General features: G+C 39.4%; 1 protein-coding gene and 1 pseudogene across 1 annotated transcript; one reads left to right on the top strand and one right to left on the bottom strand.

Moving 5' to 3' along the window:
* Window positions 1-8,883: 8,883 nt before the first annotated feature.
* LOC108008024 (methionine-R-sulfoxide reductase B1-like) lies at window positions 8,884-9,549 on the bottom strand (annotated as a pseudogene).
* A 2,347-nt stretch (window positions 9,550-11,896) lies between these two features.
* Window positions 11,897-12,544, top strand: LOC108008023 (uncharacterized). The gene has a single exon (XM_017071806.3). It carries the CDS (start codon window positions 11,897-11,899, stop codon window positions 12,542-12,544), a length of 648 nt encoding a protein of 215 aa, XP_016927295.2.
* The last annotated feature ends 4,333 nt before the right edge of the window (window positions 12,545-16,877 follow it).

Raw genomic sequence — 16,877 nt, 5'->3', positions numbered from 1 at the left:
TAGGAAATCTATTTTTGTGTCTAGGTTGAATGCAGCAATAACAGTAAATGACGTTATGCATCATATTGTCACAAACCTCTCCCTTCCCAATCAAAATGGTATTGACATCACCAAATTTAATTTTAAACAGAAAAGAGATTACTCTTCATTTAAAATACTTGTTCCGGACGGGCTGTTCTCTAAACTTCTTTGCCCCAATTTTTGGCCTGCTGATATAATTGTCCACGAGTATATAAAAAAAAATAGCTCCCTTTCCATGACTTCTTTGTCGGCGCCCAGCTCTGATATAAATTCAAAAAACTAAATTTCCTAATTCACTATCAGAATGTTCGGGGGCTTCTTAGTAAACTCTTTACGCTTTATATAAATAGTTCAGTTTTTGAGGCCAATGTTATTGTACTCACTGAGACCTGGCTTAACCCATCCGTACACGATAGTGAGATTTTGTCTAATAACTTTTTTGTTTATCGGAAGGATCGTCAGACCCGTCGAGGAGGAGGCGTTCTTATTGGAGTCAAATCCAATTTAACTTCTGAGTTTGTTGATATTTTTGAATCATCAGGTATTGAATTTATTTCCGTAAAATTATCTTTCCCAAAAAGAAAACATTTTTTTAACCTGTTCGTATATATCTCCCGGCTCTGAATTTAACGTGTATCTACTGCACCTGTCTATCTCCTTGTTGCTTACTGAAACTGACCAACTTATTGTGCTTGGTGACTTTAATCTTCCCAATATCTCTTGGTTGGAGAGTAAGGACTCATTGGCAATGATTCCTAGGATGCAAAATGATTTTATTGATGGTCTTGTTGAACTATCTTTGCAGCAAGTTAACAGGATTCCCAATCATATTGGTCGTCTTCTTGACTTAATCTTTGTTTTTGATAGTAGCGATGCTGAAGTCAGTCGTATTTCGCCACTATCTTTACCTGAGGATTGTTATCATCCTACCCTTCAGCTCTGTATTAATGGATTTTTTAATAATCCTAGGACTGCAATAAATGTACAGCCTAGTTTGTGTTTTAAGAGGACTGATTACGGCAGACTAGTGGAATCTTTATCGACAGTAAGCTGGTCCTTTCTAGTTGACCTTCCTGTTGATGATGCAGTTAGGCACTTTTATGAGATCCTTTACCGTCTATTTGAAGAACATGTCCCTCTTTCCTCCATGAAGAATTCTTACAGCTCTCCATGGTTTACCCGTCAACTATCTTATCTGAAGAATAAAAAAACAAGACTATTTAAACGTTTCAAAATATCCGGCTTACAGACAGACTTCACCAAATATAGCTCAGCTAAGGTGGAATTTGTCCAGTACAATACTGATTGTTACAAAAATTACCTGTCTCGTTGTAAGCGGGATTTCAAAAGCAATCCTAAGCTTTTCTTTTCTTTCGTCAATTCTAAACGAAAATCTAGCTGCTTTCCTCCCTCTCTCGTTCTCAATAATAAGATAGCATCTGATGATAATGATATTTGCAACTTATTCGCAGACTTTTTTCAATCCACTTATACGAAATGCAATAATGTCATTATCAAAGATTATCCATACCCGCTACCTCATTTGAACTCTATCTTCAAACCAGTGATTGATGTATCTGATGTTCTTCAGAGTCTTAATACTCTCAAGCTCTCATTTTTACCGGGTCCTGATAGAATACCAAGTTGTATACTTAGGAATTGTTCATCTCATCTTGCTCTTCCCTTAACATTGATATTTAATCCGTCCCTAAGTCAATGTAGATTTCCATCCATATGGAAGGAATCCTTTATTATCCCATTGTTTAAAAAAGGGAACAAGTCTGATATCTCAAACTATCGCGGTATTGCTAAACTCAGTTCTATTCCTAAACTTTTTAAAAAAATTATTACCTGTCAGTTGCAGGTCTATTATTTCACCTTGTCAGCATGGCTTCACTAGATGTCGCTCTACTTCTACAAACCTACTTGAATTTACGTCTTCAATCACTAGAGGTTTTCTGACACATCATCAAACTGATGTGATTTATACCGATTTCTCTAAAGCTTTTGATTCAGTGAACCATAGGATTCTTATTTATAAATTGTCCCTTTTAGGTTTTCCGCCCAACCTACTAGAGTGGATACTTTCCTACCTTTCTAATAGAACTCAAATGGTCTGTTTTAATAATAAAATTTCCAAAATAATTAATGTTACTTCTGGAGTGCCACAGGGTAGCCACCTGGGACCTTTACTTTTTGGCTTAATGATTAATGATCTACCTTATGTTATAAAATCGTCAACTGTTTTAATGTATGCAGATGATGTCAAGCTATGTTTGTCCATGTGTTTACCTAATTCATATAATGACCTTCAATTAGATCTTGATTGTTTGTATACGTGGTGCATGATTAACAAGTTGAATTTGAACTATTCTAAATGTAACTTTATGACCTTTTATCGTAGTAGTCCATCTCTGTATTCTTATTGTATCGGTAATAACGCCCTTGAACGTATTTTTTCTGTTCAGGATCTTGGCGTTCTATTTGATCATAAACTTAGTTTTAAAGACCATATATCTACTATAACTAACAAAGCCAGAAGTCTCCTGGCGTTTATGAAGCGCTGGTCAAGGGAGTTTGATGATCCATACACAACAAAGCTTTTGTATGTTTCTCTTGTTCGTCCCTCAATGGAATATTGCTCGTGTATATGGTCACCTCAAATTAGCTGTTACCAAAATATGTTAGAGTCCGTTCAAAAACAATACCTTTTATTTGCTTTGAGAGGTCTAAGCTGGGACACAGGAAGTCGATTGCCCTCTTATCATGCGAGGTTGCGCCTGCTGGACTTACCAACCCTGAACCATCGTAGAAAGTGTCATGGAGTTATGTTTTTGCATAAATTAATTAATGGTGATGTTGACTCTCCCTTCCTTCTTAGTTCCCTCAACTGGAATGTACCCTGTAGAACAGTTCGTCGTTTTCGTCCGTTGTCCCTGCCAATTTGTAGATCCAATTATGCCCTTCATGATCCTTTTCGGGTTCTTTGTGACGGCTATAATGCACTGTGTCACGTCTTACTGTTTGATAGCCCTAATGCAACTAATTATGATAAGCTTATGTATTTTCTATCTTCCAATAATTTGTAAATTTCTATGTTACTAGCCATTCTATGTGAGCATGTATTTTAAACTGTCTATTTTTATGTCGTCTTTTTCCATGTCCGCGATTTCGTTTACTTGCCCAAATCGGTTTAGGGCTCCGCGCGTAACAAGCATTGCTTGGTGTCGTAAGGGCCACTTGTTTGTACTGACCATAGTGCATCAACGTCCAAGAACTAAAAAAAAAGAAATGTAGAAAAACAGCTACTTGGCTAACAAAAAAACATCACAAAATTTATTGGAATGATGGAGTATACTTTTTCAAAGAAACACAAATGTATTTAAGAGAAATAATTAGAAAACAGGAAATAATTTGTAAGGGATATCAAAAAAGGTTATTCCTACAAAAATTTTTAAAAATTGATAATGTAATTAACATTGATGAAATTGGTTGTCCCTCTCTAAAAATAATGGATGGAAAGCACTTTCCATATTGTTCATTACATGCTCGGGATGGTGTCTGCTCTCTGAACAATGCTCATAAAATCTTAAACTTTTACACAAACGAAAACTCCTAAACACCTTTTAAACAATTCATTCACATTTTGAGAGTCGGGAAAATAAGTTTACGAAATGACTGATTCTAATAACAATCTTAATATACCGACTTATTCATCTTTAATAAATAAAATTAATTTTTTTATTAATACATTTGGAAATATGATTTCAAAAGAGGACTTGAAATTACTACTGGAGACAAGGAACATGTTCATGGGTACTGACGTAAAGGAGTTTATAAAAACAACATTTGGAGAACATTTAAATTTATGTACATTTTCTCATGATAATATAGAAACTTGTGCTTGTTTTCATTTTGTAATTCAACAATATAGAGTTAGAAAATTAATTTCATCATATATTGAAATTTTTAAATAAAGAGAAAACCAAAAAAAAAAAATTTCTATTGTTTTGAATTTGTTTTCGAGGGTGGGTCTATCATCAGCTGTTGCATTTTTTAACATCTGTTTTCTAAGTATAATACAACAAGTTATATCTACCAAACTTTAGTTTAAGATAAACATTCAGACTATTACGTTGAAAGAAAAAATGATTTCCTCAAAAATTGAAGAGTTCTTAAGGGAGCATGGAAGTGAGATCTTCAAGGAACATGCTACGAAATTGAAATCATTTCATACATTTTTTAAAGATGTAGAAGCCACCCCACTAATTCATTCAAAGTATGGAGAACACCTATCATCCTGTGCATGGGCATATGATGATTGTAAAGTTGGACCTGACACTTGCAGGTGTATGCATGTTGAAAAGAGAGAAGAAGACGCCTTAAAATTGATGGAAAGATACATTCATTTATTTAAAAGACTCAATGTAAACTAATTTAAGACGAATATATAGAAATAAAAACGTATTTGGCTAAACAAACGATCTCATTTGTTTTTGTGTATAAATGTGTATATTCTGTTAGGAACCACCACCACAAGCACCGCCACCACCACCATCCCTCTTACACTCCTACGCTTACTTTCCCATCTAATGCTCGCTAAAGAGGGGAGAGGTTACCGAACTCACGCTTGTTTCACACCACAAAAGTATGCGGTCTAATATCTCTCAAACCAACACCTTTTGACCACAAGACCGTAGGCAGGTTACACTAACAGGTGTCACCTACAAACCTAATTGAATCAACAAAACGCCCACGCATAACAAAACAACGTTTTTGTTACACTCCCACGCTCACTTTCCCATCTAATGCTCGCTAAAGAGGGGGAGGTTACCGAACTCACGCTTGTTTCACACCACAAAAGTATGCGGTCTAATATCCCTCAAACCAACACCTTTTGACCACAAGACCGTAGGCAGGTTACACTAACAGGTGTCACCTACAACCCTAATTGAATCAACAAAACGCCCACGCATAACGCCTTCTAACCCAAGTTAGAAGCAACATAGTGACCTGTGTGCAACCATTGCACTCCACAAAATCCCACGCATGACAAAACACCCCTATCACACACGCAAGCCAGGTGTCACCTACAACCCTAATTGACTCAACAAAACGCCCACGCATAACGCGTTCTAACCCAAGTTAGAAGCAACATAGTGACCTGTGTGCAACCATTGCACTCCACAAAATCCCACGCATGACAAAACACCCCTATCACACACGCAAGCCAGGTGTCACCTACAACCCTAATTGACTCAACAAAACGCCCACGCATAACGCGTTCTAACCCAAGTTAGAAGCAACATAGTGACCTGTGTGCAACCATTGCACTCCACAAAATCCCACGCATGACAAAACACCCCTATCACACACGCACCTTTAGCGTGAGAAAACGACAAGACAAAACAAGACATATCAAAACACCACTCTCTCACACTCCTACACACCACTTTCTAACCTCATTAAGTGACCTGTGTGCAACCATGCTCATCTAACTAGGGTCAGCAACACCCCCCTTTTTGACTTAATTATGCTAATTAGGTCATTAGAACACCTGTGTGCAACCATGCGTGACTAATTAGGGTCACCCCCACCTCCTTTTTTGACATGATTTATTACTTAGTGAGCCAGCTCCCGTATTAATCTACTACTATCCCCTTTTAGTTTTAGGGTCTGGGGGATTTGTTTGTAGGTTTGCATAAATCACCATTTTGTTTTAGGGTCTTGGGGAATATATGGGTTAATTTAAAAGCTCGATATAGAAAACTCGTTAGTTTAGCAGGAAACCCAAAAAATAGGTTAAGGTTTTTAGTTTTTAAATCAATTAATGCTATAGATACTTGGTATATGTCGCTAAAAAGGTAATTTGATATGCTAAACACGCTGCCATTGCTTAATTTGTCTAAATACAATTGATTTAATGTTAAAGCTAAATTTTTTTAAATCCTCTTTTTGCCTATTTCTCAAAATTGGTTCGAACAATTTCTTTTTAAAATTCAAAATATAGTGCCCTTAAGATTCCTCAGCTTTCCATCTACAACACTTTTTGCCCTAATAATTACCGTTTGAAAGTTATTGAGAGATGAAAAGTGCAGCCCGTATGAAATACATTTCATGCCTGCCTTGACTGCACAGATCTATGCATCATTCATTTGATGGTGCAGCGGTCCCACGCTAGTGCCGTTGACCAAAACGGACGAGTTATGCAGCGGGCTATGCGGCTGATACGGAGTGCAAGGTCAGCGCTCTGCCCATAACGTTACCGTCAATTCTGCTCGTCGCTGCCGACGTCGGGCCTTTTGCGCAGTTTTCTTTGAGAATATTTAGGTAAGAGTTAATTAGGTTTAAATAGACTCCGAAAGATTCCAATAGCACACTGCATGCCTAATTCCAGTATTGCAGCTTTTATAGTTTCCGAGATCACAGCGTTCATACGGACAAACGGACAGACGGATATGGCTAGATCAAATTTGCTAGTGATCGTGATCAAGAATACTTTATAGGTTCGAAGACGCTTTCTTTTACCTGTTACATACTTTCCGATGAATCTATTATACCTATTATACCTATTATACCTATTATACCTTTTACTCTACGAGTAACAAGTATAAAAACAAGTCGATGGCCTCGACTGTTACCCGTTACTAAGCTTAAGGGAATGCGAGAGGGATGGAGATATGGTTTTTTCAGTAACACACCTGGTCAATAGCGCCACCTATCTTCTTCTTCTATAACGCCACTTGACTTACAGCGCCAACTGGCCTATAGCGCCCCTAGCCCCTGGCGTATTAGTGAAAACAGCTTATTTGCTACATGTGGTGTGCAATCTCGATTGAATTGCACAATATTGATTATTATTTGGTTATAACTTTTTAATGAAGGTCCGATTTCCAAAATTTTTTGACGTGTAGAAAAGAATTTATAAAAAGGCAAACGCTTTTGAAAATTTTTACAAAACATAAAAAAATGTGTGTGCTGGACGGGTTTTAGTGTTAGAGTTGTGGGCGTAAGAGTGGTCTTGGCACCCTGCCAAGTTACATGCCAATTCCCAACACTCTAGCTCTTATAGTTTCCGAGATCTCTGGGTTCATACGGACAGACGGTCAATCAGACAATTGGACAGACGGACATGGCTAGATCGACTTGGCTAGTGATCGTGATCAATATACTTAATGTACTATATATTCTATGGGGTTGGAAACGCTTGCTTCTTCATGTTACATACTTTCTGACGAATCTAGTGTACCCTTTTACTCTACGAGTAACGGGTAGTATAAATAGATAATATAAGATAACCAAATCAAAATAAAAACCGCATCGCATTTTCATTCTTCAATATATTGCTTTTTTTCTTTTAATGTGCACATTGATTACAAATCGAGCCAGTATTAAACTTTAGGCTTGAAATACTCAACCGTTAGTTACTAGGTTGATTTGATTTGCTGAGTAGCGGTTGTATGATTGTGGAGGCACTCGACAAATGCGTTCTTGATTTTCGTTTAGTGTGTAGATGTGATGCAACGTCTTTTTTGTTAATATGATAAGTAAATACACTCCATATCTCTGCCTGCAGCCCATGCTAAATTCAGACTTTGACTTTAATGTCAAATAACTCTGATGTTAAATATGGATGCGAACACGTTTGTGGGCTTGTAAGATATATATTGGCTTAGCGTTTTTCTTAACATGCCCATTTAATTGAATGAACCCCAAAAACGTAAGTCGCAGAAATCTGCATACTGCTAAGAAGTCCTTATTATCTTTCACAATTTTGTGCGTGCTCTCAATGTATACTTGTGTATGTGGACTGTCCCTATTGAGGCACAAGGTTAAACTTTGTTTACTTTCTGTATGTATGAACGTATGTTGAAATGCACATGCACATAAATAAAAAAAAGGTTTTATTTTTCGCGCGGCTGGGGGAAATTTACCTTGTTTTGCTGAAGAAATCACCAGTTCTTTGCAACTTAGATCGAAGGATCACGAATAGTTTCCAGTTGCCAATTTATGAATTCGCTTTCACACGGTGCAGGTCTTCTGGAAGCTAAGAACCCAAATGCTGGAAGCTGCTGGTACGTTGCTGGAAGCTGATGGCAAGTTGATGGAAGCTGATGGTAGGGTTTTGAATGGGGATAGTGGCTTGCTGGAAGCTGGTGGTCGGTTTTTTTTTTAAGAAGTCTAAATAAAAACTGTGAGCTTGTCGAGATGACAGTTCTGTAAAGAGACCTTTTTTTGGTTCCCTTGAAATGTCTTCTTTATTTATTTATACATTTTGATATATACTAGATTTGCGGTCGGCGCCCGGTTTGGAACGTCGGAAATTTGGTTGTGAACGATGTTTTAAGATGCAGTTGGAATAAAAAATAAAAATATTTTTTCAGAGAGAAAGCTGTGCTAGGATGGAAATTAGAAAATACTTAAGGATTATAATATACCTGTTACATATGTCCTCTGATTAAATATTCAACAACAGTTTAATTAAAACTAACTTTAAAAGGTGTCCCATTAGCCACGTGTATTTAAAACTGGGAAGTTTAGCAGGTTCAAGAGAAAATCTTAGATAAGTCAGATAAGGATTTGAAAGGTTTATCAAACAATCTCCAGGGAAATAAACTGTCTCCAATGTGCTTCGAAGAAGTCCTTGATGTTGACCCGGGAATGATCCATAAGGAAAAATTAAAACAAGGAAGAATGATATAGTCGAGTTCCTCACTATCATATACCCGTTACTCAGCTTAGTAACTTTTTTTTTTTTTTTTTTTTTTTTAAAACACACGTTTATTTAGCGCGCTCAGTTTAAAATTAGTAATGTGTTGAATGTGTTACAGAGTATTCGGATTTCGGTTTTGTATGAATTAACAAACAAATTTAGAGGCAATTGACTGACTACGAGCTAAAATTGGCCACACTTGCGGAAAGTTAGAAAGTACACGTAGAAAAATTCTTAACAGCAACGAGACATTGAGGCTGGGCTATACCGCTTTTCCGATGGATGGTTGATGATTGACCTTGAGAACGGAGGGCCGTGGGTTTTACCCATACTCTTCTCACTGCTGGGCAATGGGTGCCGCGGTGGGCGTGGCCTTGGGCGGGCTGGAGGTGGCGGGATCCGCGTTCACGAACTCAATGGAGGCGGAGTTGATGCAGTAGCGCTTGCGGGTCGGTTTCGGACCATCCTCGAAGACGTGACCCATGTGGGCGTTGCAGCGGGCGCAGCGGACCTCGGTGCGTATGCGTTCTGGTATGCTGGCGTCGCGGTGCAGGGTGACCTTGCCCTTGTCGAGGACGTCGTTGAAGGCCGGCCATCCGCATCCCGAGTCGTATTTGGTGTCCGAGCTAAACAGATCCTGGTGGCACACGATGCACTGGTACACGCCCTTTTCGTAGTGCTTGTTGTAGCAACCTGTGAAGGGACGCTGGGTGCCCGCCTCCTGGGTAACCTGATACTGCATCGGGGTCAGGCGCTTGCGCAGCTCCTCCTCCCGTAACCTTCTCGCTCTTGTTGTCCATAGTCGTTAGCCCGGAATACTTATTTGCCGGATTGTCGTTGTCTTGACGTGAATCTTTTATTTTGGGGTTTTCCGAGTGCAACAATAGAAAAATCAGCCAAGTGTGTCGCGGGCAATTGAAGACAATGAATTAATTTCGAGCAGAGGCTGCAAAAAAGCGATTAATTGCGAAATTTCGAGTGCGCCGCAGTGCGTGGCGAGAAAGTGCAAACATTTTTTGGCTAATTTCGGTTGACAACTGCACTTGGCACTGGCTGGTTATTTAATCAACAAGAGGAAATTGCGAGGAAAAGCGGTGGAAAGTCAATGTTCTGTCTACTGCGCCCACGCGAACTAGATTGAAAATAAATTTTCTTTTTGCTTTTTATCTTTTCTACAATTTTAAATTTAACATTTTTCATTTATATCTTCGGTTGTCACGATATTGACAATGTTTTTGCTAGATACGGGCGTAAAATCTTTTATTATTATTTAGTGGTCCGACTTTAGCAATTATCGGCCTGCAGGAAGTGAAACTTATTTTTGCTTATCAAAAATAAAATATCTTTTAAAATTGTGGGCCCCACAGTTCTGCGCGGCTTGGGGACTTTCCAGTGGGCGTGGCACCCTGCTGAAGTACTCTTCCGATGCGCAAAAATCTCGCGTTTATAGTTTTCATGATCTTACCGTTCGTACTGACGATTTTTTGAGGCTTGTGGGCGTATTGTGGGTGTTAGAGTGGGCTTGGTCAATTGATTAATTTGGGAACTGACGAGTGCAGTACACTCCAATTAACACTTTTATTCCGAAGCCTTGCACGCAGCGCAAGTTTGTTACGCAAATGTACCACGCTGAATGTGCCGAAACTGAACAAGGAAGAACGCTATAGTCGAGTACCTCGACTATCAGATACCCGATACTCAATTTAAGAAACCATAAGCAAACAGCACAGCGAAATTGAAATGCACCACCTACCCGCGATCTCAATATGTGGTTATGATTTACGCGCTATGGACGTTAGAGTGGGCGTGGCAATCTTTTTTTGGGTCAATGGATAGGTATTGACGAGGCTAAAACATTTCAGTTAAGATTTTTTATCTAGCATGAAAATTGTGGGAGCCACAGACTTAGGCGGCTTAGGGGCATATTCGGAATCTAAATCTCAATTCTCTATCTTATATAGTTTCCGAGATATCCGCGTTCACATTTACGATTTTTTTTAATTTGTGGTCGGTTTCTTTTATTTTATTATTTTATTCTAGCATCAAAACAGTAGGAGCCACAGTCTCGGGCGGTTTGTGGGCGTTAGAGTGGGCGTGGCACCCTGCTGAAACAAACTTGCGCTACGCAGGAATTTTAGGAATCTGCATGCCTAATCCCAACATTGTAGCTTGTATAGTTTCCGAGATCTCAGCGTTCATACGGACAGACGGAAATGGCTAGATCGACTCGGCTAGTGATCCTGATCAAGAATATATATACTTTATGTGGTCGGAAACGCTTCCTTCTGCCTGTTACATACTTTCCGACGAATCTAGTATACCCTTTTACTCTACGATTGACGGGTTTAATAATGTTATGTTGCTTCGTTAATTATTTTAAGTTCAGCCGCCTGTGGCGCTAAAGAAGAAGAAGATAGGTGGCGCTATCCGGTAGGTGTTTTAGTGAAAAAAGCAGATTTGCTTTAAGCATATCTCCATCCCTCTCGCACTCCCTTAAGCTGAGTAACGGGTATTTAATAGTTGAGGCCATCGACTATAGCGTTTTCTTTTGTTTTAAGAGTACAGTTACATTTGAATTGCATTATTGTCAAATTTCAACATTTCTTAAAGAAAAAATCAATAATTTGGATAAAGTTTTAGTGTGTATTTATCAGTTCGTCACTTTACCCTACAACTATTAGAAGTGAAAAATTTTTGGCTTACGCCAAGAGCTGTAGTACTTAACTCCGCTGGAATTTTACCATCGAACTTTTACAGGAATATGCTCAATAGATGTCGGCAACTTTCTGCTTTTAAACTTTTAAAATATATTAATTTTTGGAAAAGTGGCATTCAAAAAACGAGTCGTTCATACCCTACACTCCCCTACACTAAAAGTTAATAAAAAATATATGTCCAAAATAAATCGGTCTTTTCGTAAACCAAAAAATTGGCTATCGAAGGATACAAAAACACATTAAGTTATGGCATTTAGGTGGCAGCCCTGTTCCTTAGATATGATGAGCTAGTAGGCCATTCGTTTTCCTGTGACAGCTGAATTATTGCAATCGGAACTTTTCGACAACGTCAAGCTCTAGCGCCTTTCTATAAAAAGTAAAAAAATCTATACAATTTCGGCATATTCAGTTAGCCACAGCCATAGCCCCAAAGAAACGCATTTCGATGATCGCACCGGGGAGCGTGGTACCGGTAGTGCAGACGACCGAGACCGCGTCCCGGCGTTCAGTTGGCACCCAAACGAATGTCCTGGCAATGGGTCCGTCGAAGCTCAAGAAGATGAATGCCTTACAGATACCGCCGTCCCAACATTTGGCCACGCACCTGATGCCGGCGGTCAATCCGCAGGCAGAACCGTTGGCCGCTTCCATCATGATATGTAAACAACCGGCGGCTTGCCCACCGTTTGTTCCCGATTTGAATGAGAAGGCCTGCCAGGCGGTGGACGACGGTACTCTGGATTCAGCCGACCGTGTGATCATCCCGAATAACGGCGAGCAACCGATTGAATATCTGAAGTCCCTGATGACCAATCGAAGCGAAAATGCCGAACACTGGGATCGTAAACGTCTGGAAACTCTGATGACCCTAATCAACGACAATCCACCGCCGAATTGGCTTCTGGCGTCCCAAATGTGGCTGAAGGTCGACCAACTGGAGGAGCGTATAGAGGTCTGCGATCAGAGGGAACTGCTCAATGCCAAGAAACCTAAGATGGACGAGGAGCTGGCCAATGGTCAATACGGTGGGCAGAACGGGCAGCAGGGTGAGCAGCAGAACGAAGAGGTTCATCAGCCTTCACCAAAGACTTAGGAAATCGAGCCATATGTTCTATGCATAATTGTTCATAATTGTTATATAACACATCCATTAAATGTAAAATGAGCTTATTTACGGACTCTCTTGTATTGTCTTAAAGGAAGCGCAAGGGAGATGGAGAATGCAAGCAGCAAAGCGACTTTTTTCGAGATTTCAGGGAGCCACCTAGCGGTGATGACTTGAGCAATTTTTAGGTAAATGGGCAAACAAAACTAAATCCCATTTTCACCTTACAAAATCTTTAAGACAGGGGGGAACAGTCGGACTTAAGCGTTAATAGCGTTTGTGGGTGTACCAAAGTTTTTCTAGGTCAATCGATAGGCACTCTTTTTCAAAATCGTACAGCTTATTACCTACACAGGAATATGCCTGTGGCACAGGCGTGCCAAATGAGAAAAATTTAGAAAGTGAATTTATTTAGTAGATCGTATAGTACATTTTCGTCACGAAAGTTGAGATTATTACTTTTGTATGTTGAAAGTGCGAATGTCTCTAGTTTTTTACTTCCTTAAGAGGTGTTTTACAAGATTTTGAAAAGTGAAGCCCGTTACTCGTGGAGTAAAAGGGTATACTAGGTTATCGTTGGAGCAAAATGAACTTGCGCTGCTCAAGAAGCCCAAGAATATACATACGTGCCAAGACCCAACGTTCTAGCCCTTATAGTTTCCGAGATCTCAGCGTACGGACGGACCGACAGACGGAAATGGAAAGATCAACTTAACTAGTAATCCTGATCAGGAATATATATTATTTATAGTGTAGCGCTTGCTTAAGCAGAAGTGGCTCATAGAGACACAGGGGTGGCGCCATCTAGCATTCGTGCGAAGAAATGTTCTGTAGCAGGTTTCGGAATAAGTGAGAGCAACAGGGGCAAATGTCAGGCTTTCTCGGGTCTAGTTTTTCACCTCATACTCCGGGGTTTGGGTTACCGCCTGAATTTTGGCATCAGAGTCGGTCTTTTCCGTTTTGGCAGCCTAGGCGAGCAGAAGTGAAAATTTCTCTACAAGTGTTTAATCCGCAAAGCTTAGCGCGAGTGACTAAGGTCGGCCTGTTCATCTTGCTGGGCCACCGGAAAAAAGGAGATATATTTAGGAGATTAACTACGGATTAGGCTACCAGCCGTCCTCAAAAGGTTCCTGCGCGGCCGCCGTGAATTCGAGAGAGATCTGTGGAGGTCATCCCCTATTATATTTGGAGCCGGAGAAGCTGCTCGAAAAACTAGGTCGAGAAGCGGAAAAGAGGCCCAGTTCAGGGCCCCGCCAACAGCATTGCCTTTGGGGCGATGGAAGAAGACCCGACACACATAACCATTTTCGTTTGCTAAGTTACAAATCAAAAACTTTTGCTTGGGGTTCGTTCTTCGTTTGAGCGAGAGCCAAAGGTAGTTGTTCGATCGCGCTGCAAGACGTTTGGTCCGTCGCGGAACCGCGGCGGATATTTTCTTCGTAGAGCCGTGAATTTGGCGTAAAATGCCGGAAAACTAAGATAAAATTCAAAGGGGGAAATCGGAAAAGTTAAGCCCCCCAACTTGCACCAAATTCTTACGTTCCCCAACACTGAAAATTTAAAATAATGTTTAACGGCCGCTGCTCCCGAATACCGAACTTGGGTATTAACGTTTAAAAATGTGTAAAAAATCGATTTACCAACGGATTGTAGTGATCAACTGCGCATGTTCTCCGTTAAGGTTCAGCCTTCAAGAAAACAACATAAAACTAATTTCAGTTTTTAGGCGTGTATTTTTAAAGAAGCCATTTATGCCAGCGTTTTTGAATTTTTTCCAACGTTTTCAACTTTGACGAAGGGTAGCTTCTAAACTTATGAATGGAACTTCTTGAAGGCTGAACCGTAACGGAGAATATGCGCCATTGATCACGACAATCCGTTGGTAAATCGATTTTTAACAGATTTTTAAACGTATATACCCAAGTTCAGTATTCGGGAGCAACTGACGTTAAACGTTATTTTAAATTTTCAATGTTGGGGAACGTAAGAATTTGGTGCAAGTTGTTATGCATAACGTCAGTTTCCTTGCTATTAGTGCTGGGCAAGCTAAAAAGTATGCGATTGCAGTTACGAGGAAATCTGGACTAAGTGTTTCTGTCTAAGGTAGCACAACCTATTGACCTAAAAATCCGATGTTAGAATCAACACTGGTACAGTGGTGATAGAAAATCAGAGAAGTCAGGATAAACTTTTATATACTATTATTAGTGGTACTTTGCACTACCTGTGAGGCAAGAAGTTAAAAATAATATCTAATAATACGGATTTTGTTGATCTATATATATAGTTTTCATGGTGTCAGTGATGCTGCCAGTGCTCGATGACCCAAAATGCCGTAATACTAAGTCTAACGGTCAAAAACGGGGCCGAGACGCCCAAAAAAAAATATTGACATCATCGAATTTTCAGGGGATAATAATATTCTGTAGATCAACAAAGAAAAAAAAATTACATTAACATAAATGTGGTCCTCCGCGTCAAAAAGCTTAACCGCAATTTTATGTCATGAAGGAAGGTTTTGAAGAAAAACGCGAAAATCTATTCCATTTGAGATGGAAGGAATGGTGTCCAAAGAAACCAATTAAATTGAAAAAAAATTTTTCTTAACCATGTACCATTTACAGAGGAAGTAAATTAATAACTATTTTGGCACCATTACTGGAGCAAGGATAGTTTAAAAAGTATTTTCACATTTGGCAAAAGTTCTAGAAGGCTTTGCAATTGACTTATAAATAGTGTAGAAAAAAGTTAAAAGAACAGGCTTTCCAACTACACCACTTTCAATGTGATGACTCTTTATTTATAGCTGATTTGTTCAACCAAACTTTTCTTACTATCCTTAGGTTCGGTTAGGTTAGGTTTATCTCTAACAAACCACTTTAATTGATTAAGGAGTTGACCCACCCAAAAAATGCTAGGCCCAGTACATATAGAGATACCTATGTCTTATGGAGATTCCATCGCCAATTGCGGCGGCAGTCGTTCCCAGAGGGTTAGTTTAAAATGTTTGCTTGTGTGTGGCAAGATTGCTTACCATTGCTTCCCAGATATGTATCGCAGTGCAATTAACGGTGACGCAGAGAGGCGACAGCGCTGAGAACGGTCGGAAAATTTGTACAAGAAGTTATACAATGATGCTTTTACTAATCACGGAACGGTTTTAAGCTTTGGCGCAATTTTAGCCAGGCTCGACTTTGTCTTTAGCGACAAGGGACCTATTCACATAATTGAACAAGAACTAAGCGTCTCTACACAAAATAAGTTCTCAGTTATTAACTTTTATAATTTGGCTTACCCTAATAATAAATAAAACCATAATGACTTATATGAAAGAAAATCTCATAACTACAGAAACAAACCTCAGACACAGGCAAAACGCCTTGAGAGTGTTTATAACTGGCCTAAACGGCCCAATTTCCGCCACTCTGTTTTCCGTTAATCCTCCTGACTTGCGAAACGCATTAGCCACAGTGCAAGAAATGGAAAGCAACCAATTGAGGGCACAGTGTGCTTATCGTTTTATAAGACTCATATTATAAATCGGACAACTACAATCAGGGAAATCACATAGCTATAAACTTTTTAATACCTATGAAAATGCTAACAGCTATCTTAATGCTAATAACTTCCAAACAATAATAACTATCAGCAATACTCGGTTCAATTCTAGCCCAAACAACAATGTTTGGACACAACCGAACAATACTTACCAAAACAGGGGTGAACCAGTGGAAGTGGACGCCAGCATCCAACTCCAAAATAGAAATAATAATCCTTTTAACCAAACATTTGCAAGATTATCCAACCAGTTATCCAACCCGTGAAACCGGGCCACTTATGGAATTTATAAACAATTTTCAAAATTCAATCTAAGCGATCTTTGCCTCTGCCTTCGCATTTGCCTTTGTCTTTGTCTTTGCCCTTGTCTTTGGCTTTGGGGCCCGCTCTTGGTATCCCAGCCAAGATAAACAAACCAAACTTAAAGGACTTCCGCTCGAAACCCAATCAATTGCGTTGCAAGTTCAAACTATTGCGATTCAAACCCAAACAAATTGAATCGGTCAGCATATTTTAATTTCTCAATAGGATGCCATGATTTCATCCCAAGCTTTTATTCTAAAGCAAGGAAAAGTTCTTGAAGCTCAAAGAAAAGCTTCTGGCCGAGGTTCGTTGGATAAGGTTTTAGAATTAAGCTGGCAGTCCATTTTGGATCGAGAAAGAGATCGGAAGTTCGGAATCCGAATGTTTTAAATAAAGTGTCTTGTATTAGTGAAATAAAATTAAAAGGTTTAACACCAAGTTCGAATAAGTAAACAATATA

Source organism: Drosophila suzukii, chromosome X (genome assembly GCF_043229965.1).
Source record: "Drosophila suzukii chromosome X, CBGP_Dsuzu_IsoJpt1.0, whole genome shotgun sequence".
Classification (NCBI taxonomy): domain Eukaryota; kingdom Metazoa; phylum Arthropoda; class Insecta; order Diptera; family Drosophilidae; genus Drosophila; species Drosophila suzukii.
This window is presented reverse-complemented; position numbering and strand designations above follow the sequence as displayed.